The sequence below is a fragment of the Rana temporaria genome, chromosome 13 (genome assembly GCF_905171775.1).
Source record: "Rana temporaria chromosome 13, aRanTem1.1, whole genome shotgun sequence".
Taxonomy (NCBI): domain Eukaryota; kingdom Metazoa; phylum Chordata; class Amphibia; order Anura; family Ranidae; genus Rana; species Rana temporaria.
The window spans coordinates 79,419,542-79,445,943 of NC_053501.1; the positions used below are offsets into that span (position 1 = coordinate 79,419,542).

Sequence of the window (26,402 nt, forward strand, 5' to 3'; positions counted from 1 at the left end):
CTATTGCAACTTCAGAACAGTGAGCTTACTTAAAGATAAACAAAATTGTTTTATATTGTCTTTTATATGTGTTGAAAGTGTTGGATGCTAGATTTTTCTGTTTTAATTTTTTCGGTATCATGAGTGAAAGAAAATCCCAAATTTTGGATTGTCCCCATAACGATAATAGATGGGAAATCTTTGATGGGGACAATAGATTACCCTGGTGATAATCAGGGATTCCCTCACGTTTGCAGGCACTGCCACTGACTTCCTGTTTTGGCTATGGAAGAAGGGAAATTTCCCCAATGGAACACAGATGGCAGAAGTTATAACCCTCCCTTACTCCAAAATGAAAAAAACTTTTGATTTTTAGTTCTATTTTAAACTCAAAATAACTCGGTTTTAATATGTCATCATAGTTTAGGAGAATTATATAAGCAGATTGCATATTGTAGAAAAATCAAGGGCTGCCATACTGTTATGTGTTATACAGTATGTTTCTGCAGGCGTAAGGGAGAAAAGTGGAGAAATGGTGCTGGACCCAGAAGGTTACATGGTTGCAAAGGCATAGGATTGTTTTACCTTAAAGCGGTGGTTGACTTTTAAAAAATGGACACTTACCTGACCAGGTTGCCCACGACGTCTGCAGCCGAAGCAGAGCAGTAGCTCAGCTTTCGGCTTCCCCCGCCGCCATCCTCGGTGAGGGAATCGGGAAGTGAAGTACTGCGGCTTCACTGCCTGGTTCCCTACTGCCCATGCGCGAGTCGCGCTGCGCCGTTCCCACTGGTCCTCGTTGTGTTCTGGAAGCCGAGTGTTTCCCAGAACACAACAGAGGGGGGGGGGTGACGCGGAGGGGCCGGACAGGAAGTGGTGAAAATACCTGTTTTTCACAGGTATCTGCACCCCCCCCCCCCTGAAAGGTGTCAAATGTGACACCGGAGGAGGGGAGGGTTCCGAAAAGCGGAGGTCCTCTTTTGGTTGAACCTCCGCTTTAATGCTGGCTTTTCTGTTTACCCAGCGTTTTGCCTAACAGCAGCAGTGTTTCCCCCTTTTCCCTCTCCCACTCTGTGATCTTAAAGTATTAATGTAAATAATCTGGTTCCCAGGCAGACGGCTTCTACATCTCAGAGGATCTCCACAGGCTTCTTGGCTTGTAGTGCAGGGCTCGACAAATCCCGGTCGCCATGGCGACTAGAAATAGCGTCCTGGCGACTTGGCTTGGAAGGTGGGCAAAAAAAAAATTGTGTTCCATAGGACCGGCGCTCCGCGGACTAGGCCGAAGCCGCGGCCTTTTCCCAGGATCGCTGCGGGAAGGATGTTTTAGGTGAGGCCGCGGCTTCGGCCTAGTCCGAGGAGCGCCTTTCCCCTAGGATCGCGGCGGACTAGGCCCCCACCTCCCCTGCCGCTCGATCGCGGGGGCCCGTGATGTCCAGTAATTGAGGCCGCGGCTTTGCGGCCTTGTGAAGTCCCCAGCTCTTCCTTGTGTGAGCTGGCTTCATCTGGTGGTGGCTGTTGGTATTACAAGTTAAGCATTACAAGTTAAACAGCAATTCTAATGTCATTTTTCACTATTTTCACTGCCATCTTCTTCCCTCTAATTAGAACACCCAAACATTATATATATTTTTTTATCCTAACACTCTAGAGAATAAAATGGCGATCGTTGCAATACTTTCTGTCACGCCGTATTTGCGCAGCGGTCTTACAAGCGCACTTTTTTGGGAAAAAATTACACTTTTTTTAATTAAAAAATAAGACAACAGTAAAGTTATCCCCATTTGAACACCGTTTACATATGCGGGCGCTTCTCACGTATGTGTTCGCTTCTGCGCGCAAGTTTGTCGGGACGGTGTGCGATTTCTGACTCCTAACTTTTTTTAGCTGGCTCCTAGATTCCAAGCAAATTTGTCAAACCCTGTTGTAGTGTAATGTAACAAAGTGAAAATTGAAGCACCACACCATGAAGTCTGGCTACTTTTTTATCACAGTAAAAGTCAGGGGACTATCTCTAAAGAGTAGCCAAAGCATTTTGTGGGTCCAAAAGCCCCCTCTTGATAAGGACTGGATTGAATAACATTTTTGAATGGACTAGATAGAAGTGAGCTAGACCTTTACTGTTATTTCTCCCGGTGTTATTACAAGCATAGGTCTTGTCAACCGTTGGTTTAGCAATACTGGCTACTCCTTTTTTGGTTGTGATGTGACTCTTCAGTTAGCATCTTTAGTGTGGAGTAAAGGATGGGTGGACAAGGAAGTCTACGAGGGAGATTGTGTGGAGGTGCAGAGCGCAGTAGTCAAGAAAAAAAAGAAAAGTGTGAGTCAAGGGAGTGGATTGAAATTGAGAGGGAAGGGCTTTTAAGGGTGATAAGTTCCTCAAAGCCAGATGATAGTCTAACTATAACAGTAAGTGTGGTTTGCCAAACCCCAGCCTTGGGTTGTCCTATAATGTGTAGGGAAATTAAAAAGGAGCTTTGGGGGAAGGAGCTTTCTGCAGCCTGGAGAAAGCTAAATAATAGTAATGGGTACTAATGGCTCAGTATTGACTGAAGAAGAGAAGATGGTCAGATGGTTTATATGTAACAAGGATATTAAGGTGTTGAAGGTAATGGCCTGCAGGCATTCTTCCAGGTGTGGAACCAGATGTTTATGGATCTGGGCCCATCTTCCCTGTCAGGGATATACAGATCCAAATCGCACTAAAAATTTTGTGGCAGCCTGACAAGGTACCGAACTGTAGTGCAGCCTGTCTCAAACTCGTCCCAGCGCCTTGTCACTACAGACCACCCCCAATACAACCGTCATTGAAAAAATAAAAACCGCAAACATGTTAAGATAGGTAACTTAATTTGCCAGAACCAGAGTCTTTTGACTATAGTGGCATCATGACAACTAGATATGATGTAGTTTCAAACCACAATAAATGACATCCAGCAAGGGTCTTGGTTGTGGAACTAGGCTTTGGAACAGGCCTTCAACTCTCAAACACCTCCTACACCCTAATATATAGGTACACAAAAGGGTAAAATAATTATAATCCCAAACTATAATATACCTTTGGCATAAACTGTGCCAAAAAGTGAAGACCTCCCTAACCTCCGGGTCTAAACCCCAGGTCATATTGACTAGACCCTCAGATTGGATAGGGGAGGCTCCCACAGCAGGAATGTAGGCATGGAGTGTTCTGGTAACAGTCATAGGGTTGAGTAGCTGATAGTTCACTGGATCAAGGTGTGGTGACCAGTGGTCAAGCGAGTTATGATGTCTGATGTAGGCCAGTTGTGACTAGTTGTATCAGTCTCCAGTAGATGCCCTGTGGACAATGTTCCAAGATTGTTGTATTTCAGGCCAGTTGGTCCTCTCCTATGAGGAGTTATAGCTGTCCTGTGTCAGCCGGTGATAGCTGGGCATATGGAAATTACATCCCTGAAAGGAATGAAATGACCAGGCAAGTCCATATAGTGTTGAAAGATAGCGGGTTGGATTTGAGGTACTCAGAGTTTAATACAGTTCCAGTTGGACCTATTGTTATGCTAAAACAGGAGTTAAGTTCCAGGGGGGTAGCCTGGGATCCCAAATAAAAGTTAGAGGAAATGTAGGTTGGCTATAGTTACCCAATGTTCACAACATAAGTAAAACAGTAAAGGGTAAAGGATAAGTAAAAGTAAATATAGATACATTGTACATATTACACATCAATGGGCAACAACAGTAGTTGTGAGTTGCTAGGTCAGTAGGTACAAATACACAATATTTTTTTTTTAAATGCACATACATATAAACAAAAAAGTATTTACACATAATGCAGACATCAATGATACCCAACATGTACAGCATCGATAATGCCCTATGCTTTTCACGATACCCTGCTCGCTTCTTCAGGGGCAGATGCATAATTGTTGTATCTGTAATATAAGTGAATGAGATCAATAAATGTATGTTATTAGTAAAATGGGAGTAGATTGAGTGATTGGTAAGAGAGGTCTAAACAAAGAGCCTTATACTTACCAATGGACTATGCTGGATTGCCAATCGCTGGGTATCAAGATGGTGGTAATAAAGTGCATCCAGTTCGGGAACTGAGGGGACGGAGCAAACAAAATCTACAGCAGGGGCACACCCAGATGGACAGCACGGTCTGGGTAGGGGTGCTTGGCCACTGGTCTCAACTTTGCCCATTAAAATTTGTCTAGGAAGTATATATAAAGATGCACATGTGTTAGAAGGCATCATGTTGACAAGTTGAGCTTAATGTAGGAAGTTTTAATAACTGACTTTTTTATACAAAAGTATAGATAGAGTAAGCTTACTATGGTTCATTTGTATGAATGATTATCTAATATAATATGTAAATATATATAGACCAACATAATTGAGAGGTTGGTAAAGGCAAGGAGGCCAAGGGGCAATATGAAAATGATAGAAGTGAAAAGAAACAAATATGGGGTATATTGGTATGTAATATTGCATAGATAGGTGAGAGTGTGTGTGTGTGTGTGTGTGTGTGTGTGTGTGTGTATGTATGAAAACAATGCAATATACACAGTCGGTGCCAAGGGAGTAAAGGTTTTACCTGAGTGGGTAAAGAACACCCAATAGTTGTCAATTTGTTCTGGAAAGTGTGACTGCCATGTCAGATCGTCAAGCTGTGAATGACAGACCCAGCCGTGCTGGACATCCGGATATATCCGCAGCAGGCCAGAGAGCTCCGCCCCCAGAATCATGTATGGACGGTGACGCACTGGTGTCAACACCTGTCGTCGGAGGGGGTGCGCAGACGCAGCAACCACCCAATCATCTGGAATGATCCACACAGCCCACAACCCTGAGACGTCGGTGTGTGGGCGTGGAAAACATGGCGCCGATGTGCAGGTGGCCATGCCCATCTGCAGACAGGCGAGGACAGCAGGAGATCAGAGGCACCTCCACTATGCACATCGCAGCCCCTGAAATGGATGGTGAACACCACCATCAGAGAAAAACCACGAGAGAGGAACAGGTCAGCCAAGCATGGACCCCCAAGTGACAGTATGTAAACCCAGCTGGCCAAGGGGTGGTAATACACTGGATGTAACGGTGGACGGTGGCCAATGGTAACAGACCAGGTTGTGGGCATAATAGGGATTGAGTTTTTAGAGGGGTCACACCAGACTTTACCTTCTTTTTCTCATTGAACCTGGGTAGAAGACACCCATTCAGCCCACAACCTGGTCTGTTGTTACCATTGGCCACTGTCCACCGTTGCATCCAGTGTATTATCACCCCTTGGCCAGTGGAGTTTACATACTGTCTCTTGGGGGTCCATCCTGGGCTGACTCATTTTTCTCTGATGGTGGTGTTCACCATCTATTGTGTTCCCCAGCCATGGGCTGCGATGTGGGAGTGGCCACCTGCACATCGGCGCCATGTTTTTCACGCCCACACACGACGTCTCCCTGACGTCACAGGGCTGAGTGGATAATCCAGGATGGTTGCTGCGTCTGCGCACCCCCTCCTCCGACAGGTGTTTCTTTGACACCAGTGCGTCACTGCCCGTACATGACGCTGGGGGCGGAGCTCTCTGGCCCGCTGCGGGTATATGCGGATGTCCAGCATGGCTGGGTCTCTCATACACAGCTTGACAATCTGACACGGCAGTCACACTCTCCAGAACAAATTGACAACTATTGGGTGTTCTTTACTCCCTTGGCACTGACTGTGTATGTTGCATTGTTTTCATACACACTCCAGCTTGCCCATCTATGAAATATTACATACCCATATACCCCATATTTGTTTCTTTTCACTGCTATAATTTTCATATCGCACCTTATCCTCCTTGCCCATACCAACCTCTCGATTCTGTTGATCTATATATATTTACATATTATATTTCACATCTTAGATAATCATTCATACAAATGTACCATAGAGTAAGCTTACTATCTATACTTTTGTATAAAAATGTCATTTATTAGAACTCCCTACATTAAGCTTAACTTGTCAACATGATGCCTTCTAACACATGTGTATCTTTATATAATCTTCCTAGACATGATTTTAATGGGCAAAGTTGAGACCAGTGGCCAAGCACCCCTACCAAGACCGTGCTGTCCATCTGGGTGTTCCCCTGCTGTGGATTTTGTTTGCTCCGTCCCCTTAGTTCCCAAACTGGATGCACTTTATTACCACAATCTTAATACCCAGCGATTGGCGATCCAGCCTAGTCCATTAGTAAGTACGAGACTCTATGTTCAGACCTCTCTTACCAATTACTCCATCTACTCCCATTTTACTAATAACATAATTTATTGATCGCATCACTTATATTACAGATACAACAATTATGCATCCACCCCCTGAAGAAGCGAGCAGGGTCTTGCGAAATGCATAGGGAATTCAATGCTTGTTTTATACCTGTACATGTTGGGTATCATTGATGTCTGTCTGCATTATGTGTACATACTTTTTTATATGTATGTGCATTTTCATTTTTTTTATTGTGTATGTGTACCTACTGACCTAGCTCACAACTACTGTTGCCCATTGATGTGTAATATGTGCAATGACTATATTTACTTCTACTTATGTTGTGAACATTGGCTATTATGCCTGGTAACGCACATTTATTGTTGTTGTCGCCATGTTATACAACTTGTTGAAACAAATAAATTGATTTTATCTCCTCTTTGCTGTGTACATTGGCCAAACCTCTCCTACCTCATTTAAAAAGTCCCAGGGTTGACCCCTTTGTCTTTTTGTGTTCTAATCGGTATGGAGGTGTCAGAGGTGTCACGCCAGACCTTACCACCTACTTCTCCTGACTTTGTTACTATAGGACATGGCTGTCAGTGTGACATGTGCCTGTAGTGCTGTAATCTGTTCAGCTGCCACACCTCCACCTGGCCTCCACAGTTTGATAGACCAGCAGAGCATCTTAAAGTGGATGTAAACCCACTCTCATCCTTTCTAAACTACTGCCATAGTGCTGATCTATAAGGATATACATGCCTCCTGCATGTATCCCTACCTGTCAAATGTCTCTCCTCTGTCTGTTATGAGACCTGAAAAACTGCAGATTCTGTGGGTGGGTCTGTTGTCTGGAGCTCGGTGGGTGGAGTCGTGATGTCAGTAGACTCCCCGCCCACCCCTACACTCCCCTTGTCAACATGCATTTTCTCTTGTGTATTCCTTACACTAAATTCTGCAATGATCACTAACATCCAGTCGAAATCCAGAAAAGTAACCACATGACTTCAGAAAAGGGAGTGGGGGTGGGAATTAAAAAATGCCTGTCTCAGGCTAGTGCATGAGCTATGTAAATAACCTGTCACTCAAAGCATGGGGGAGGATTTGACAGTTTTTCTCGGTTTGTCAAGATGTATCTCGCTGAACAATAAGAGGATTGCTCAGAGCTGGATTAACTCTGTGTGGCAAGACTGGGCACAGATGATAGGCAATCTTATACTCTAAGGCCCGGATTCAGAAAGGACTTACGCCGTCGTAAGTCCAAATGTGCGCCGTCGTATCTATACGCTTATTCAGGAAAGCATATACGCCTGAATTATGCCAAGATACGACCGACGTAAGTCTCCTACGCCGTCGTATCTTGGGTGCATATTTACGCTGGCCGCTAGGGGCGCTTCCGTAGATTTACGCGTCAAATATGTAAATGAGCTAGATACGCCGATTCACGAACATACCTGCGCCCGTCGCAGTAAGCTACGCCGTTTGCCTAAGGCGTACGTTCGGCGTAACTTTACCCCTCATAAAGCAGGGGTAAGTCATGTTAAGGTATGGGCGCGGGAACAGCGTCGTATTTTACGTCGTTTGCGTAAGTCGTACGTGAATGGGGCTGGGTAGGTTACGTTCACGTCTAAAGCATTGAGCCGACGTATCTTAGGGAGTATTTGCGACGTGATTCTGAGCATGCACGCGCATGCGCCGTTCGTTCGGCCATGCATTTACATGGGGTCACGGTTAATTATAATACAACACGCCCACTGCCTTGCTACTTTGAATTAGGCGGGCTTACGCCGGCCCATTTACGTTACGCCAGCGTACATATGGGAGCAAGTGCTTTGTGAATACTGTACTTGCCTCTCAATGTTACGACGGCGTAGCGCATATGAGATGCGCTACGCCTATCTAAATATGCGCCGATCTCTCTGAATCCGGGCCTAAATTGTGCCAGCAAAAAATAAATATAACCATTTGGGTTTACATCCACTTTAATAGTAAAATTGGTGGAAGCCGCTGAGCATCTTCTGCAAGCTTCGCTCGCAGCAGTCTGAGCTTGCAGACGAGAAGCCAAATGACTGCAGGAAAAACAAACATAAATAAGATATCTGTTTTTTTTTTCCTAATGAATATGGGCTAATTGTTAATGTTACCGTGTGGGTTGGAGACCGTTTGCATTCGTATACACTGTAAGTGCATTTTTCTTGGTATTTTTTTAGTTCATGAATGCTTTTTTTAGAGTGCATGTCAAAATAATTTTCTCTAATTTGACTACAGAACCCTAAAGATTGCAGTAAAGCCAAGAAACTAGTATGTAACATCAACAAGGGCTGTGGATATGGTTGCCAATTGCACCATGTTGTCTACTGTTTCATGATTGCCTTTGGCACTCGGAGAACTCTAATCCTGGAGTCACAGAGCTGGAGATATGCAACGGGTGGATGGGAAACTGTCTTTAAGCCAGTTAGCAACACATGTACAGATAGATCTGGCACGTCTACAGGGCATTGGTCAGGTGAGTACATTTTCAGTACCTGTAAAAGTTGAAGATGATGGCATTTTCTGCATTTGTATTTTATGGAGGTTATTCTGATTTGCACTTGATTAACTACGGCTAATGTATTTCTAATGTAGTGTAAGTGTAACCGTTTTATTCTGCTTTAAAAATGGTTTTACTTTCTGCTGACTTTAGTGTAGTTTGACTTTGGTTGGTTCCCCTTGACTTTTTTTAATGCATAAAGTGTTTAATGATTCTGTTGTAACAATTGTACTTCGGTAGGGACTGTGCTATGCCTTTTTCCTGGTTGCCATCTTCCATGACAATAGTTTCTTTATGGATTATGCTCTTGCTTTGTACTTGATACCTTTTTAGTAAATTATCTGCATGTTAAATGTTGCTTGTAGGACAAATCTGAGGGCCTCAACTAGGGGGCACCACTCAGTGAAACGTTCTTGCGCAGGTTCCAGGTGATGACCGGATCTACCTTTTTGTATGACCACCTTCCACACCTATCTCACTAAGCTGAGCATCAAGAAGCTAAACCAGAACAGATAATTTACGTACTTTTGGGCATACCTGTATATTTGGTTAGGCTCCAAGCTTCTGCACTTGTTGCAGAGAAGACAACTTGCGCTGCAACTCGGCAGGGCATCCAGGCGTTACAACGTATGTATCCATTGTTATATCTGTGAAGGGAAGCAAAGAAATTTCCCTTTCGACCAAGACAAAATTACTTATTTTATGAATTTGTTGTCTGGAGTGGCTCATGTCTTGTCCTCCTATTATGGTAGAAGAGTAAAGCCTCGTACACACGCACGGTTTTCTCGGCAAGAACCAGCAAGAAAACTGCTGGCAGAGCTTTCTTGCAGAGTAAACCGTGCGTGTGTACAAGGCTTTCAGGTTTCTCGTCAAGAAAACTGCCCAGAATCTCGATGAGAAAAATAGAGAACCTGCGCTCTATTTTCTCGTTGTGATTCTCGGCAGGATTTCCTGCCGAGAAACCAGAGCGTCTGTATACTTACCTGTCACCGTGGAAACCTGCGCATACTCGAAATGACTTTGACGCATGCACGGTAGCTTCCTAGGCATAGGTAGGGTTGCCACCTCATCCCTTTTAAACCTGAACACATATGAATTACACAGGTTCTGAGGCTAATTTAACTCAGATAAGACACCAAGTGAGTTTAATTACCACCTTAATCAGCCACACAACCTGTGTAATTCATATGTGTTCGGTTTTAAAGGGATGAGGTGGCAACCCTAGGCATAGGTAGGGTGTAGCAAGATGGCGGCGACGGCATTAAATGCGACAAGCGCATGCTCTTCGTAGTCGATGACGCCACTGCGTTCGTACCATTCGAAAAAAACAGTGGTTCTTTTGAATGAAGTGTTTGTGCACTCGGCCGGCAAGAGTTTCTTGCCAAGAATCTCATCAGGAAAAACAATGTTTTTTTCCTGACGAAATTCTGGGCCGTGTGTACTACAGGGCTTAACTTCTTTGACCTGATTCCTGGTAAATTTTAAGCAGTTCCTTCATTGCTTCTCAAATCAACACTATACAGAACATTTCTTCATTATAGCTTTGCAGAGGGCTTGACCCTAAATTTTAACCATAACCCCTTCGCTTAACCACCTACTTGGCCTTTGACCATAAAGTGAACTGATTAGAACATAAAAAAGAGTGATGCAAATGAAATAAAGTTACATGAGGAAAAACAAACATTCCTCTAGTGTTTTATGGGCCAGTTCACACCAGAACATGCATTAGGTGATTTAAATGCATTCTGAGTATTAAATCGAGTTTTCTTTATTTACCCTGGATTTGTATGACAAATCATATATAAATCCAGGGTAAATGAAGAAAACTCGATTTATTACTCAGAATGCATTGAAATGTACCAAAGTACGTCCAGAATACAGAGCATGTGGAAAAGCAATGGAATATAAAGCAATGGAAAATACATGGAAAAGCAAGCAGAACAGATGCACTGCATAATCTCTGACTAAAGATTGGGAGAACACATTTCCAGATACCGTGGATAAATATATCCTTGGACACTTGGCTGTTGAAACAACTAGTCTTGGTAAAGGCGGTGAGAAGATAATGCACTCAAGCAAGAGCACTGGCCAAGATTGGGGAGTGCAGCATTTAGTCAGAATTGAATAAAAGAATTGGACAGGGCATGTAGCACAGAATAAGCAGGTGACAGATAACATGAACAAGACAGGTTGGAGTTATAACTAGACAGGATTGTAAGGTCAAATATGCCCACAGAGCATGACTGACATCTCACTATTATCCCAGTTTATCCCGATAGCACTACCCTAAATTTTTACTGCAGTAACTTTGACTAATTTTGAACTGCTGCCTGTAAATTTGTCTCATCTCCCTGTCTGAAATTTGAGAAGCATGTAGGAGAATCCACAAAAGGCATATAGGTAGATTCAGGTACATAGGTGTAACTTTAGGGCGGCGTAGCCTAGCCTGTTTAGGCTACACCGCCGTAAATTAACTAGGCTAGTAGTGATTTTCAATCTACTTACCTGCTAATCTACGGCGGCGTAGCCTCAAACGAGCGGGCGTAAGGGTGCCTAATTCAAATGACTTGGAGGGGGGCGTGTATCATAGTAATGAGGCTTGACCTCACGTAATTGAAGTTTTTTGTCACTGCGCATGCGCCGAGCGACTACATTTCCCAGTGCGCATTGCGGCTAAGTACCCTGTACGGGCCTATTGATTTCGACGTAAACGACGTAAATCCCGATTCGCGGACGACTTGCGCAAACAACGTAAAAACTTCTAATTTTGCGGCGGGAATGGCGGCCATACTTAACATTACTATTCCACTAGAGCACAGCTCTAACTTTAGGCGGCCTATCTCTTACGTAAACGGCGTAAAAATACTGCGTCGGCCTGGCGTTCGTTCGTGAATCGGCGTATCCCCTCATTTACATAATCTACGCCGGCCGCAATGGAAGCGCCATCTAGCGGCCATCAACAACATTGCAATCTAAGATAGGACGGCGCAAGCCGTCGTATCTTAGATATGTTTAAGTGTATCTCTGTTAGAGAATACACTTAAACATAAGTCGGTGCAGATTCAGAGTTAGGTCGGCTTATCTGTAGATAAGCCGGCCTAACTCTTTCTGAATCTACCTAATAATTTCTAAATACCCTGCACAAAAAAAAAAAAATTTTTTTACAAAAAGTAAATAGTTTTCTCTGGGAGTTCTTGCTAGGTACACCCTTCTGTGTAGCTGTCTAAACCTGTTGATTGGACATCCAATTGGTTATTTTCTGTGGCGTACAGCATAGCTGCTTGCATCATCAGGAACAGTTTGAGTGTCAGAGAAGTTCCTGAAATATAAACATTTAAAGCTTTGCATTAGCTGTAGCTTTAGGAGCAGCTTGCTACAACATATTTTTTATTTTTTTATAACATAAGCATGTTTTTTTTGTTTAAAAAGTATGTTTGAAACGGTTTTGTTTAAAACTATAATGCTTCATATTAGTAAGCTAATGGTGATAACCAGTAGAAATTATAAACATGATAAACAGAAATCACAGAATATTTATAGATATTAATAATAGAATAGATCCGGTAAGGTCTATATGAATCTATCGCAGAATTATCTAAACAGATTTTGACAGAATATAAAGTGGTGAAGATATTAGAAGATGGGAATAAAAATATTTATTGTGTAGGATGCTGCAGTTTATCAGGCTTCGCACACTGTTAGGCCAAATTGAAAATGCATACAATAAAACAATAACAGTTAGAGATCTGCACTCATCAGAGGTAGCACAAGAAATACAATGTTGCACTTCAGTCCTTTGCAATGAATAAATAAACACCTGGTTTGCTGGAAAATGTTAAAAGGTAAAGTCCGGGCTGGGCTTCTCCTATGTGTTACAGGAGAACATTTCATTTTGCATTCCTGTGACCCGTTTTCAGCAGAAGTCTGAAGTCGGCTCCTTGCTGATGTCACAGGAATCAGTCCAGGCTCTGCATCATCACCACAATAAAGTCTGTATCAGCCACGTGCCTGGACTGACACACGTCTCAGCCTCTCAGCAAGCTGCTAAGAAACTGAGATGGTCACTCCCCACCCCTCCACAGCTCAGTGCTTCAGTGAATGTGAGGGGGCAGAGAGAAGAGCTGCTGATTGACCGTCAGCAGCTCTCTGCTTGGGAAGCTGTAAGAACTGAGCCGAGAACCCCGAGCTGCATCCACCTAGCATGATTGGGGGGGGGGGGGGACATAATTCTCCTTTAAAGAGCAAAACCGTGCATATTGGTATACAGTGTAAATTTAGTGGAGGTCCTCTCAAGAAGTTAAAACTGGTGTAGGTCCTTTTTGTATATACCCTAAAACAGTGGTCATCAACCCTGTCCTCAGGACCTACTAACAGGCCAGGTTGTATGTACCTTGGGGAGATGCAGACTAGAATACTGCAATCACTGAACAGCAAATGATATCACCTGTGATGTATTTCAGTTATCTTGCAAACCTGGCCCGTTAGTGGGCCCTGAGGACAGGGTTGATGACCACTGCCCTAAAATCCTTGTTGAGGGTACTGTATTTGCAGATGCAAATCCATCAGTTAAATTTGGAGAACATGGGAGCTACAAAACAGGACTCCAGAATTGGGGATACTGAAGCTACCTTGGCAGTTAATGACACTGTGCAACAGGGGCTGCCTGTAGCCTAACCACAAAGGATGCTGGTGTCTTGGCCCAAATGCCACCACTGAATTCATACCCATTCCAACCGATAAATCGGTACAACAGAAATTGTTTTGTTCTTGTAGTTTTGTAGCTGCTGTAAAAAAAGTTTGTTGGACAAACCAAATGTCTATTTATTGATTGCAAGCAATACTAAGGTGCAGCATTGCACCTTTAAGCTACTTATTTTGAGTGCAAATCCTCAATTGTTTTTTCTGCAGAACTTTGTCTCAAAGTTGTGACCCAATACTTTCACGTGTGACATAAGACTTTTTTCATGTTGAGAATCATTTATTTGCCTCCACTTTTCTTATCACCAATATGGTGGTATTTTTTTAAGAACTTGATGTAGCAATGGCAACACAAGTGCTGCAATGGCACATGATTTTGTTGCATGCATTGCTACCAACAATGAAATTCACAGATGGCATGAATTTGGCAAGAGGCCTCCAACTACATCCACACACCCAGATAAGTCTTAAATACTTTATTGAATCTATCGTAATATGTTATCTTTTTATACTTTGTGGTCTAGCGAAGCTATGTATAGCTGAAATGTGAAAATGGCAGTGAAGTTTTAAAGGGAATATGACCCTTTTCTTGTTCAAGAAAAGTAGCCAAGTCTTTTCCTAGTCTTCATCCAAACACACCTATACGTACCCTGTCCACTGCTGCTCCATTGTTCCATCTCAGCCGCCACAGATGGCCAGTGCTTACAGGTTTAAAGAGACATTTGACATACTTTAATACATTGCTAAAGCCTGTGGGGACAATCTTCAGGTCCAAGCACATTCACCTGATGAGGAGAGTGACATCAACTCCATATATGCTCCAAAACTGAACTGGTCTAGGTGTTGACTTCTGGATCATCGAAGTGGGTCAATGAGTAGTTTACAAAAAAGAGAGAATTATGGGAATCCCATCTATGTGTAGATTGCAGTACTTACCGATACCATATCGGGGGGTGTAATCAAATATATATAGCCACAAAATGAAAAAATAAACAGACAAATACACTCCCTGTACTGCATATTTATTAAATACTAAAAGCATGCATCAAAAACGTACCAAAAGACATGTATAAAACCTAAGTCCCCTATCTAATGGGAAACCATACCCAGAACGTTCCCCATAGGTGAATCCAGTGACGGCATGAACAGTTGACTTAGATCAGGATATACCTCCCATACACACCCACCCTCCCCAGGACCACAAACACCCCCAAACAATGACCGAATCACTATTTTAAATATGTTAATATATTAAATAATATCAATGGGTAGTTTGCCCTAAACAGGCAAAATGGCAGACTCTAATTGGTTAATCACCAATTAGAGTGTAGAATGAATAAAGGGCGTGGCCTGGCCTGGTGAAGACGTGCGCTACAGGAGCTCCCGGCCTGACTCGCCCTGACCTGGCCACCGACCACCTTTCTACTCATGTGGGCATGGCATGAGCACCTCTAGACGTTGTAGGACACGTTCGGCGACCCCAGGGACCCGCCACCAGACATCGCACCCCGGGATTCGGCAATTCCTCAGACTCGCAGAGAGTGTCACTGGGTGCCATTGTGGCTGCACCATGTTGGATCTACATGGAGCCCTCCAACTCCCCGCCACCGGCGGCCTCCCCAATACCCTCACCAGAAATGGGGACTCACACAGGGTTCGCTACTGGCTCTCAACCAGCCTTGGCCGGCCATCCACAGAGCCAGAGCAGACTGGATGATGACCTGCGTGCCATGCTTCGTGCTCTCCCGACGAGGGCGGACATTGAGGCCCTGCCGACGAGATCGGACATTGAATCCCTCATCCTCCGTATAGAGGAGGCACACAGCAGAGACATACAGGAGGTGAAGACAGAGCTACAGGCAATCGGGGTCCGAGTGACCACGGGAGAATCTCTGCTTACCTCACTGGAGACCCGGGTGCAGGTGCTGGAGCGAGTACAGGACACACACACGATGGAAGCGCAGGAGGTGCAGCTCCACCTAGAAGAAATGGAAGACCGTAGTCGCTGCAATAACTTCCGACTGCGGGGCATCCTGGAGGCTACCGGACAAGAAGACCTCGCGGAGACAGTTACAGCAATCTTTTACAGAGTCCTGGAAGCCCCGCCGCCTGCTCTGGAAATCGACCAGGTGCACCGCACACTGGGCCCAAAGTCCACAGGCCCTCTGAGCCCCCGAGACGTCCTCTGCCGCCTGCACAGGTACACACAGAAGGAATCCATCCTGCGGAGGGCTTAGGACCACGGGGACATAGACTTTGACGGAGCGCCTATACAGATCCTCCCTGATTTATCCAGAGCTACCCTACAGAGACGTGCAATGCTGAAGCCAGTCCTGGAATTAGCAAGAAGACGAGGTTGCACCTACCGTTGGGGATTCCCTTCGGCTGTGATCTTCAGCACGGAGCGAGCTTTGTTTACCCTTCGTGCGCCTGCAGAACTTCCAGCGCTGTTCACTTTTTTGGAGACAGATCTGGTTCCGGTACCGAATTGGTTGAGGAAGATTCCGAAACTGCAGGGCCGTTCTGGCCCATACTCAGGCAGATTCAACCAGCCTGCCCTGTCCTAGAGATTCCGAGGACGTCCCCGTACCTCGCTCAACCATGGGTCACGTGAGTCATGAACACACTTTGCAATTCTTTGGCCAGGTTACATGTTTTTAGACTGACTGTGTCTCCCCCCTCCCGGCGGGCTTGCGCCCCATGCAGTCTGTGCTGCACATAGGAGCCCATTTGCTGTTATTGCTATTTTTTTCTTTTTTTTTTTGCTCCCGATTAACCCCTGGTGAGCCCATGCCAAAGACGGCCAAGTCTGTTCTGCCCCCCCTTTTTTTTCCTATCTAGATGACATCTGGATGTTTTGCGCCCCCCCCCTTACCTGTATGCTGCTGCGGTCTTGCCCCCCTTCCTGGGACTTTCATGACTTTGCACTGCCCTACTGATACTTGGTGGGGTGTTCTGTACAGGGGGCCTGCTGGCTGTTCACGCCGTTTAACCTCCACGGTTGTGAGGCCCTGGGTCCTATGGATGGCAACGATCCTACAGAGCATCTTTAACAGAGTATGTGAGTGATGAAGGTGGACCTAAAGGGCTTTGGGACTTTGGGGGTGACGTTTGTAGGCATTGGGCCCTGCTGGAACCCTACGTGATTATGTCTGGGGCACCTCTCTGGGGGTGATTGTGGGGGCAGACTTGTATTGATCGTAGGGGGTTTGGGGGGGGGGGTCCCCTCGCCTTGCCTTGCCTTTTCCGCCCACCTGTCACCTTCGCCGGACGGCCTGCTGGCGTCCGGGTGGGGGGAGCCCGGACGGGGGGACTGGTCATTCTGAGGGGCTTGGTTGGGGGTGCTGCTCGGGGGGGGAAAGTTGTTATATACATTACGGTTTAATTTTGAAAGTCAGTCTGCTTAGTGATGTTTTAGAATGTATTGCAATGTGCCAAAGTCAGTTATTGAAAATGTTATGTGTGTCCCAAGAGTCCTATATCCGTCTACATGTTTATAGGTTATGTGACCTATGTAAACTAGCCTGTTTGGTGTCCTGTAGGACGCCTGTTATTTGCCCACGTTATCATATCCAGCAAAGGTCGGTGGGGCTGATGAGGGCTTGGGAGCCCCCTACTTGCTCCTGCTAACCAATCCCCACTCTAGGACAACACTTACAGTCCAATGTATATCCGGAGAGCGTTACAGCAAGATTTTGCTGACACTTTAGGAATCCAGCCAAGCTAGTCGTTGGCCGCTGAGGGAGCCTCTTTGGCACCCAAGGTGGTCACTGTCTCCACCCTCTTGTGGGACACTTCCTCTACAAGGGGGCACCTCACCCCCATCCCTTTTTCTTTCTAAACCCTTTTCCCACCCCCTTCCCCCCCCCCCCACAAGCGTGAACGAACTTACCATTGTCACACTTAATGCAAAGGGACTTCACGTCCCCGAGAAGCGTTGCATGCTACTCAATGACATGAAACGCACGGCCGCGGATGTGGTGCTACAACAAGAAACACATTTCCGGAACAACACATTCCCTGTCCTACAGAATGGGTTTTACCCGACGGTCTATCATTCCACCTATTGAGAGGCCAAATCCAGAGGGACCTCCATCCTGATTTCGGCATTGGACCCTGATAGCCATGAAATCAGATGCGTCAGGCAGGTTTCTGTTTATCAAAGGCCTGATAGGTGACGTGAAGGTAACTATTGTGCCAACCTATACACCCCTAATTGCCAACAGGACATTTTCATTAAAAGACATCTGCGCATTCTTCAGAGGTTTTCTGAGGGTCAACTTATAGTGGGAGGTGACCTGAATGTCCCCCTGCTCCCCACGGAGGATACCTCGACGGGGACGTCTTCCATCCCCAGAGGCCCACGCAAGAATATACACTCGGCATAGCATAATTTACAATTGGTAGACACGTGGCACCTATTTCATCCCGGAAAACGGGATTATACCTTCTACTCCCGCCCTCATCAGACGTATTCCCGCATAGACTATCTCTTGATGCCACATGACCAGCTTCAGGTGATTAAAAACATATCTATCAGGTCCATTACCTGGTCGGACCATGCCCCCGTCACCATGCGTTACGCCCTAACTGACTTCCGTGGAGGCTCAATGAGAGCCTACTGCAGAATCCGGAGGTGTTGGCAGATGTGACGAAAGAAATCCAGCATTACTTTCAAATGAATACCGTGGCTGATGGAGACAGGGGGTTAGTTTGGGAAGCACACAAAGCGGTGATCTGCGGTGTGCTTATTAAGCATGGGGCTAGACTCAAACACCTACGGACTGAACAACTGAACAAACTGCTTGGTAGATTTCGTGACTTGGTAACTGCACACAAACGGACCCAGACCGGTACACTTACTGCGGAACTAGACACAGTCCGAACTCAGATTACGGATTTGCTCACTTATAAAGTTAAAGTGGCCCTCCAAGTATCCCACAAGAAGGTATATGAAGCGGCAAATAAATGTGGTAGAATGCTGGCACAATCACTGCGCTCCCAGAAACTGGCATCCTAAATACCCTACATACACACAGCATCGGAACAGCGGGCGGCCATCCCTAGACAGATCACAGAGGAATTCAAAACTTACTATGCGGCCCTCTACAACCTTCCCAAGACACATACACCCCCCGGACCGTCTAGCAGACTATATTGCTACATCCTCAATACCGACTATGTCCGCGGAAACGCACGACCTGTTAGAAGAACCCATCACAGAGGTTCAACTGGCAATAGGGAACACCAAACCGGGGAAGGCTCCGGGACCGGACGGCCTAACAGCCACTTACTACAAAACGCTACTTCCCTCGCTAGGCGATCATTTGGTCGCAATCCTTAACGACCTCGGTAAGAGGAGCAAATTTCATGACGCTACCCTCCAAGCCCAAATATCCATCATCCCCAAAGACGGCAAGGATCCGCCTCAGTGCGGTAGTTACCGACCGATTTCCTTACTCAATTCGGACCTCAAACTTTTTACCAAAATTATAGCCACTAGATTGCAAACACACCTCTCTCGACTAATTCACCTGGACCAGGTTGGTTTTGTCCCCACCAGGGAAGCCCGGGACAACACCACCAAAGTATTAAACTTACTATACTCGGCCACTCTTACCAAGACACCCAGTGTCTTTATAGGCACTGACGTGGAAAAAGCGTTTGATCGCGTAAATTGGGATTTCATGTTCTCAACACTGCGTCACGTGGGGCTAGGTGATAATATGCAAAGATGGATTTCCGTGGCCTACGCATCACCGACGGCCAGAGTTAGGGGCGAATGGCGTGATATCAGACTCGCTTCCCATTACTAACGGGACAAGACAGGGCTGCCCGTTGTCGCCCCTCCTCTTTGCGCTCTCTCTGGAACCCTTTTTGGGACACGTGATATTGAATCCGAACATCACGGGGATTCGACTTGGTACCTCTCAACATAAGGTTTCGGGGTATGCGGACAACCTGCTCTTCTCCCTCACCAACCTACTGATATCTCTCCCAAATCTAATGCAAGAATTTGCGACATACGGAGCACTATCCAATTTGAAAATAAATTTTGCCAAATCTGAGGCCATGGGAGTAGGAATACCACCACCACAACTGACCCCTCTCCAGTCCACAGGGATACTTAGTTCATATCTTCTGGTCCTGCCCTAGACTAACACACTTCTGGCGAGTAGTCCGGGAGACCATACAAAAATTCACCGACCGCACTATCCCAAACAATCCAGCGTTCTTCCTTCTCCATGCGTCCTCCATTCCGGACAGGGTATGCAAAAAGTCTGTGATTCGCCACTTACTAGATTCAGCCAAGGCTTGCATCCCACTTTGCTGGAAGACGTGGCCCTCCACTGAAAAAATAAATGCATTCCACTGTTGCCAAGTGTTGGTAAATGTCTCCTGTCTCTTTTGCGCTGTGAGGATAAGGTCTTCCATGCGTTTTATAGTTTCAAGCCACATGGCTACAGTCGGTGAGTGTGGCACTCACCGACTGTAGCCATGTGGCTTGAAACTATAAAACGCATGGAAGACCTTATCCTCACAGCGCAAAAGAGACAGGAGACATTTACCAACACTTGGCAACAGTGGAATGCATTTATTTTTTCAGTGGAGGGCCAGGCGATGCAGAGGTACACCGCTGGCGCAGTAACCAGTTGAAAATAGAGATATGCCCTCTCAAATGGTCCTGTAATTCGAACTGGCACCCTAGAGGCCGCTTCGAATCCGCTACCTTGGTACTCCGTGCTTGTGGGCACTTTTACTTACTTTACTTTACCCTTACCACCCCACTCTTTCCCCTTTCCTATTCCTCTTGTCCCCCCCTCCCCCCCCTTTTATATTTAGTTAATTTTATTTGCTCCTTCGCTTTATATTCTTTGTATCAGGTAGACCTTACCTGGACAACCCTACCCTACAGAGAACACGGAAAAAACAGGGCGGTGCCCATGGGGTGGCAACCATATGCCATACCATTATGATGACGCAGTCCCGGCCTCCCTGACGTAGGAGACCGCTTGAGACTTCTAACCGCTTTATGGGACGATAAACCACAGCCAGATTTAGGAAGCATGAGAGCCACACTGTGAGAACACTATATTGTGAAAGCTTTATACCATACATGCACGCTTCTGAATGCGACAATGTCCCCGAGGCACTGGGAATTTATGATATGTCATGACTCTGTATATGTGCCAATGTTTCCCTACTCTGTTCATTGTTTATTACCTTGTGTTGTTGCGGCCCATGTGGTTATCTGTCCTGATGTAATTAAAAAGATTTTAAAAAAAGAATGAATAAAGGGCAACTCACATTTAAGTGTAAAGTTAAGTGTAAAGTTGAAATCCAGTTATTACAAATATTGTGTTATTACAAGAGCCATATCATCATCTGTAATGTGTCTCTGTGCAGTATCTTCCTGTAATACTGTTCACTGCTAATTTATCTTCTTGCACTGGGTAACTAACATTGTATATGGGCATCTTGCACCGGGTAAGTGGTCTTTCCACAGACAGTGGGTTTCCGATACCTTTAAAGCAGTGGTCTCCAAACTGCGGTCCGGGGGCCGGATGCGGCCCTTTGCTTGATTTTATCTGGCCCTTGGGGCACTATTTCATTCACTGACACCAACAAAGGGGGACAGTTCTTCCCAAACACACCAACAATGGGGCCCAGTAACACCAATCATGGGGGACCATTCCTTCAAATGACACCAAAGATGGGGCATAATTTCTCCCAATTCGATCAACAATGGGGCCCAATGACACCAGTGATGGGGCATTATTTACACCAACTGATGCCTGAACTTTTTCTACTCCTGATGGCCACAGTCCGGCCCTCCTAAAGTTTTATGGAGAGTAAACTGGCCTTTTTGTATAATAAGTTTGGCGACCCCTGCCTTAAAGTGATAAGGTAATTTTTTTTTTCTAAATAAACATGTTCTACTTACCTGCTCTGTGCAAGTCTACACCGCATGCCTTGACCCTCCCCCCCCTCCTCCTCCCCCCTGCTCTCGGGCACAGGATCAACATAGTAAGTATTTGTGGAGGGAGGGGGGCTGATCATGGAAGTTTTTTTTTTTTTTAACTATTTTATCATTTATATATGCCAGGAGCTCCAGAATGCTCTCCTGCAGTCTGTGAAATGTCAAGATGTATGTGTTTTTTGGGGGGATGAAGCAAAGGGATGTTTAAGACCCAGTGTTGGGTTCTTATAGCTGACTGTGTTTGCACTAGGGGGATTCACCCTTGCGCCGCACTGCTGCTAATGACTGGAAAAAATACTTATTTATATCATGGCTAAGACTTATTTGTCAAGGAGCTTTGCTTTGCTTTTGTTTTACGTTCATTAGACACTATGATACATTTTAAAGCCCTAATGAATGGTAGTACTCTGACTCCCAAATCCCATTAGATATCTCTTTACCTTTTGTGAAGATAGTAGAATATTTTGGACATTCAAACAGATGTTTTTGTCGCTTTTATTGGTAGACTGCATGTGTATTTCTCAAATTGGGGGGTCTTGGATTGTAAGCTCCTTGAGGGTAGGGACCGATGTGAATGTACAATGTATATGTAAAAGCGCTGCATAAATTGACAGCGCTATACAAGTACCTAAATAATAATATCAATTTGTGCAGTGCTTTTACACATATATTGTACATTTACATCAGAACCTTGGATATTATTGAAATTTTTTCAGGAAAGGCATAAATAATATGCACTAAAAAACAGTTTTCCAGATATGGAATCCTACTGTTAGAACATTTTTTAGAACTATAAAAAGTCCAAACTAGTACTGAGTAACAGGAAGTGCTGTTGTTTATGGTCTGCTTGATTGTATGTTGTCCGCAGCTGGCAGCAGGTGGGGCTAGTGAATCCAAGGCAATGCTGGGAGAACATTGCAATAACGCCAAAGCTCCTCCATGGCATAACAGGTACGACTACAGCTGTGGGCCCAGGAACATCCCGGTTTGAAGACGCCTAGGTACATGACAGCATCAGAGTGCACCTGCTCCTATTTCAGAGGCATCAACCTCAACAATGTACTGGAGATCAGGATTTGGATGTTGAAGAACTGGAGCTTTGCTGAACATGTCTTTTAAATTGCTGGAAAGCTGATTCCGCTTATGAGGGCTACACCTTGCAATTTGTACCTTTTCTAGCAGTAAGGGGGGCAGCAATGCAGGCAAAACCTTTGATAAAGCGCCTGTAGTAATTTGCAAACCCTAGAAAGCTTTGGAGCCCTCTTAAAGTGGTCAGTTGGGGACATTGCATAACAGCAGAAAGTTTTTGAGGGTCCACTTGAAAACCGACAGCACTTATCCATGGAAAGGTATACAGCTTTAATGAAAACTGCATTTCTCAATCCTAATACCTGCTTAACATGTGAGATGTGATCTAGATGAGTCTTGGAAAATATTAAAATGTCGTACAAGTAGATCACACAACTGGAAGTGAGGGAGTATTACCACGCTACCAAGAAGTGGGGGAAGGGGAAAAAGGAAGGGGGTACGGCTGCGGCACTGAAAGGTGTATCAGACCATAATAGATATAAAGAAAAGGGTAGTGCTGCACTGTAAATAGGGAATGGGGTACAAGTGTAGAGGAAGTGTAGCAAATCCTTATATGTAAAAAGATACAGTCTGACTAATGATCAAAATGACAATGTGAAAAAATATTGACATCAAAATATTGACATCCGCATAGGATGTTATCCGGATGGACTGAAATTGAAAAGGGGACGTCAGCGAACGCTTTCTTTCATTTTACATGCCTGATTTTATCACAGCTATGTGAGTACCCTAGTGTATTATTTTGTTAATAAATCTTTTTAAAACAATACTGCACTATTGGCACTTTATCTCCCTGGGTGCGAGTCGCTGTCATTTTTCGGACGTGACTACCGAGAGGGATCTATCTCTTCAATTACAGTCCATCCGGATAACATCCTATGCGGATACGACCAGAAAGTGTATTTGGGCTGATATGCTGTTACCTTACAGCAGTAAGGTAAGGGGACATCCTCACTTATTTTGAAGAGAACACCGGAAACCTACCTTTTCTTCACGTTATTTTGGCATCTACACCTGCACTTTTATTTTTGGATTTGTCCTTTGTTATGCTTATAGGCTTTTTGTTGCATGGACATTTAACTTCGCCTATTTCAGTCACTGTTGTGTGTTGTGCTATGCATGCTGTACACCCCATTGGTTAAAAGTACACCAATTATTATTGTATTACACTATATGATACTAGCACTGTCACGTTTTATTATCCTACTTTTGCCAGCTGGATTAGCTGCACTGTAGCACGTTAATTTTGATGTCAATATTTTTTCACATTGTCATTTTGATCATTAGTCAGACTGTATCTTTTTACATATAATGATTTGCTACACTTCCTCTACACTTGTACTCCATTCCCTATTTACAGCCCAGCACTACCCTTTTCTTTAGATCACACAACTGTCGTGAAAGATGTAATTTATGAAATGTTGGAAGACAGCAGGGGCATTACAAAGTCCAAATGGCATAACCAGATACTCAAAATCTCCATTGCGGGTGTTGAATGGTGTCTTACACTAATTCGAATCAGATAAGCCCCTCAGAGTTCCAGCTTAGAGATGATAACTGTTCTCTTAAGTACGTCAAACAGTTCTAGAATGAGAGGCAAATGGTAGGAATCTTTTCTAGTGATTTTATTTAACCCTTGATAGTCTATGCATGGTCGAAAATCCCCATTTTAGATTACAGGACGGCCCCAAAGAGGTTAGTTCTCCCTTTTTCCCAGAAGAAGGGTTGTGTTGCTGTAACCATGGGTAACCAAGGATGACAAGCAGAAGTGGAGAATCAATAAGAGACAGACAGGGCAATTTCCTCTTTATGGAGTGTGCCTACCTGAAGTGTTATTGTCGTCGCAAACTTTACAAGGCCAGCCATCGCCCAACGGTTGTCTATTCAAGGTTGTGGTGCTCGGAGGTCTAGACTTAGGAACAAATGGGATTTTATTTTTCCTTAGCAAAAGTGTAGTCCAGGAATATGTCAGCGGCTCCAGAATCCACAAAAGCCTCACAGGAGACAAGTTTAGAGACTAAATGGAAAATTGATCGCGGGAACAGTAATCTGGGCCATGGAGCATATACCTATAAGGTCTAACTCGGCTCCTCCAATACTTGTTAGACCCTGCCTTTTACTGGATGGGGAAAGGGCAGACCGATAACAAATGTCCTTTAAGTCCATAGTACAGGCATAGGCCCAATGCACGTTTCTCTGACTCTGTTAGATGGAGATGGCTGATTTCCATGGGTTCCACAGGTACCTGGGATTCAACTGAAATTTCAGGTTCTGGCTGAGGTGGTGCTTGGAAGTTAGGGGCCAGATGGTAAACTGGCCTAGGAAGCTTGAGCGTTCTAAATCTCTCTTGGCACCTTTCATGATACCGGACATTCAGACGAACAAGCAGCTCTATGAATTTTTCAAGATCTTCTGGGGAATCCGTATAGAGTAATTTGTCCTTGATGCGATCTGTAAGAACTTTTCAGAAGGCTGCCTGTAATGAGTCCTTCCGTCCCAATTATTCTTGGCAGCCAGGGTACAGAACTCAATAACATACTGTGCCACAGACCTGGTCTTTTGCTGTATGTCAAAAAGTGAGTACTCTACTGCAGAAGTTCTATCTGGCTTGCCAAATAGTCTTGAGAGAAGCCAGAAATGTGTCAGCATCTTGCAGTACAGGATCATTGCATTCCATGTAAGGAGAGACAGGTTAGGGCCTTCCCCTTTAACAAGGAAATTACAAAAGCCACTTTGGCAGATGAAGTGCTAAAAGTCCCAGGGTTGTTGCGGAATTGCAAATGGCAAACAATTAAAAAACCTCTGAAGTCTTCAGTATCGCCACCAAATTTTTCAGGCAAGGGTGGCACAGAAGAGGTGGGTTGGATTGGAGCTGGAGTCTGGACTGGTGTAACAGGACCAGGCAACCCAAATTTAAGCATAGCACAAAGTTTATCTAACTTGGCGTCCAGATAAGAAAGATGCTGTTCATGAGCTCCAGTCAATTGTCCCTGACACAAAATCACCTTGACAATCTCAGCAGGGTTCACTGCCATTGTGGCCTGTTTGTAATGTAAGGTACCCATGGTAGGTAGTGTCTGTAGTGGAGCTTGTATGCTGAGGATTCAGACGAAAATGTAGTCAGGCAGGTCAAGTCGGCAACAGATCAGGCAAAGCGGTTCGAAATCCAAAGAAGGATCAGGCAAATGGAGGTCATTCACAAACTGGCGGTGAAGTACCAATTTGGCAGGCTGGAGTATGGTCAAGAATTCAAGCAAAGGTTCAATACATGGTAGGCAAAATTACAGAGCTTGCAATACACCCAGGGAGCAAGTCCAAACAAACAGACACTGCTGCTATTTATGGTCTGCTTGATTGTACATTGACCGCTGCTGGCAGCCAGTGGGGCTAGTGAGTCCAAAGCAATGCATCGAGCTGAGAGAACATGGCAATAACTCCAGAGCTCCTCCGTGGCACAACAGTAAGACTGCAGCAGTGGGACCAGGAACATCCCGGTTTCGAAGACACCCAGGTACATGACAGAATCCGAGCTCACGGAGCCAGCAGAGGAAGCAAGCAGCCGCAGAGGAAACAAGCTGCATAAGCCGATACTTGCTCTGTGGCGCCAGCTGCTGTTTCAAGCAGAGTAATGGCAAGTGCACTTTACCTGGGACCTTTCTAGCAGCCTGGAGAGCGATGCCAGCAGAAGATGGGAGGAGGAAAGGTCAGTGTATTGAATATCACATACGCTGCACTTTTGCAATGGGCATATTGGCACGTAAAAAAAAAAAATTATTAGGCTGCTTTCACACTGATCTGCTGGTGCAGCTTTCCTGAGGGTTAGTTGCACTGAGCCATAGACTTTTTATATATCCTTTCTGAAAATGCACCAAAACTTCTGAATGCTACCTGTGCTAC

The 26,402-nt window shown here is 44.9% G+C and overlaps 1 protein-coding gene across 5 annotated transcripts in view; it reads left to right on the plus strand.

Annotated features, from left to right (window-relative positions):
• The window catches only part of FUT8 (fucosyltransferase 8), a 269,165-nt gene that overhangs the window by 186,425 nt on the left and 56,338 nt on the right, over nucleotides 1–26,402 (plus strand). For all 5 annotated transcript variants that reach the window (XM_040333742.1, XM_040333741.1, XM_040333740.1 and 2 more), the window contains one exon: nucleotides 8,476–8,713. In XM_040333742.1, coding sequence (XP_040189676.1) covers nucleotides 8,476–8,713 — 238 coding nt within the window. The remainder of the gene's footprint in view (nucleotides 1–8,475; nucleotides 8,714–26,402) is intronic.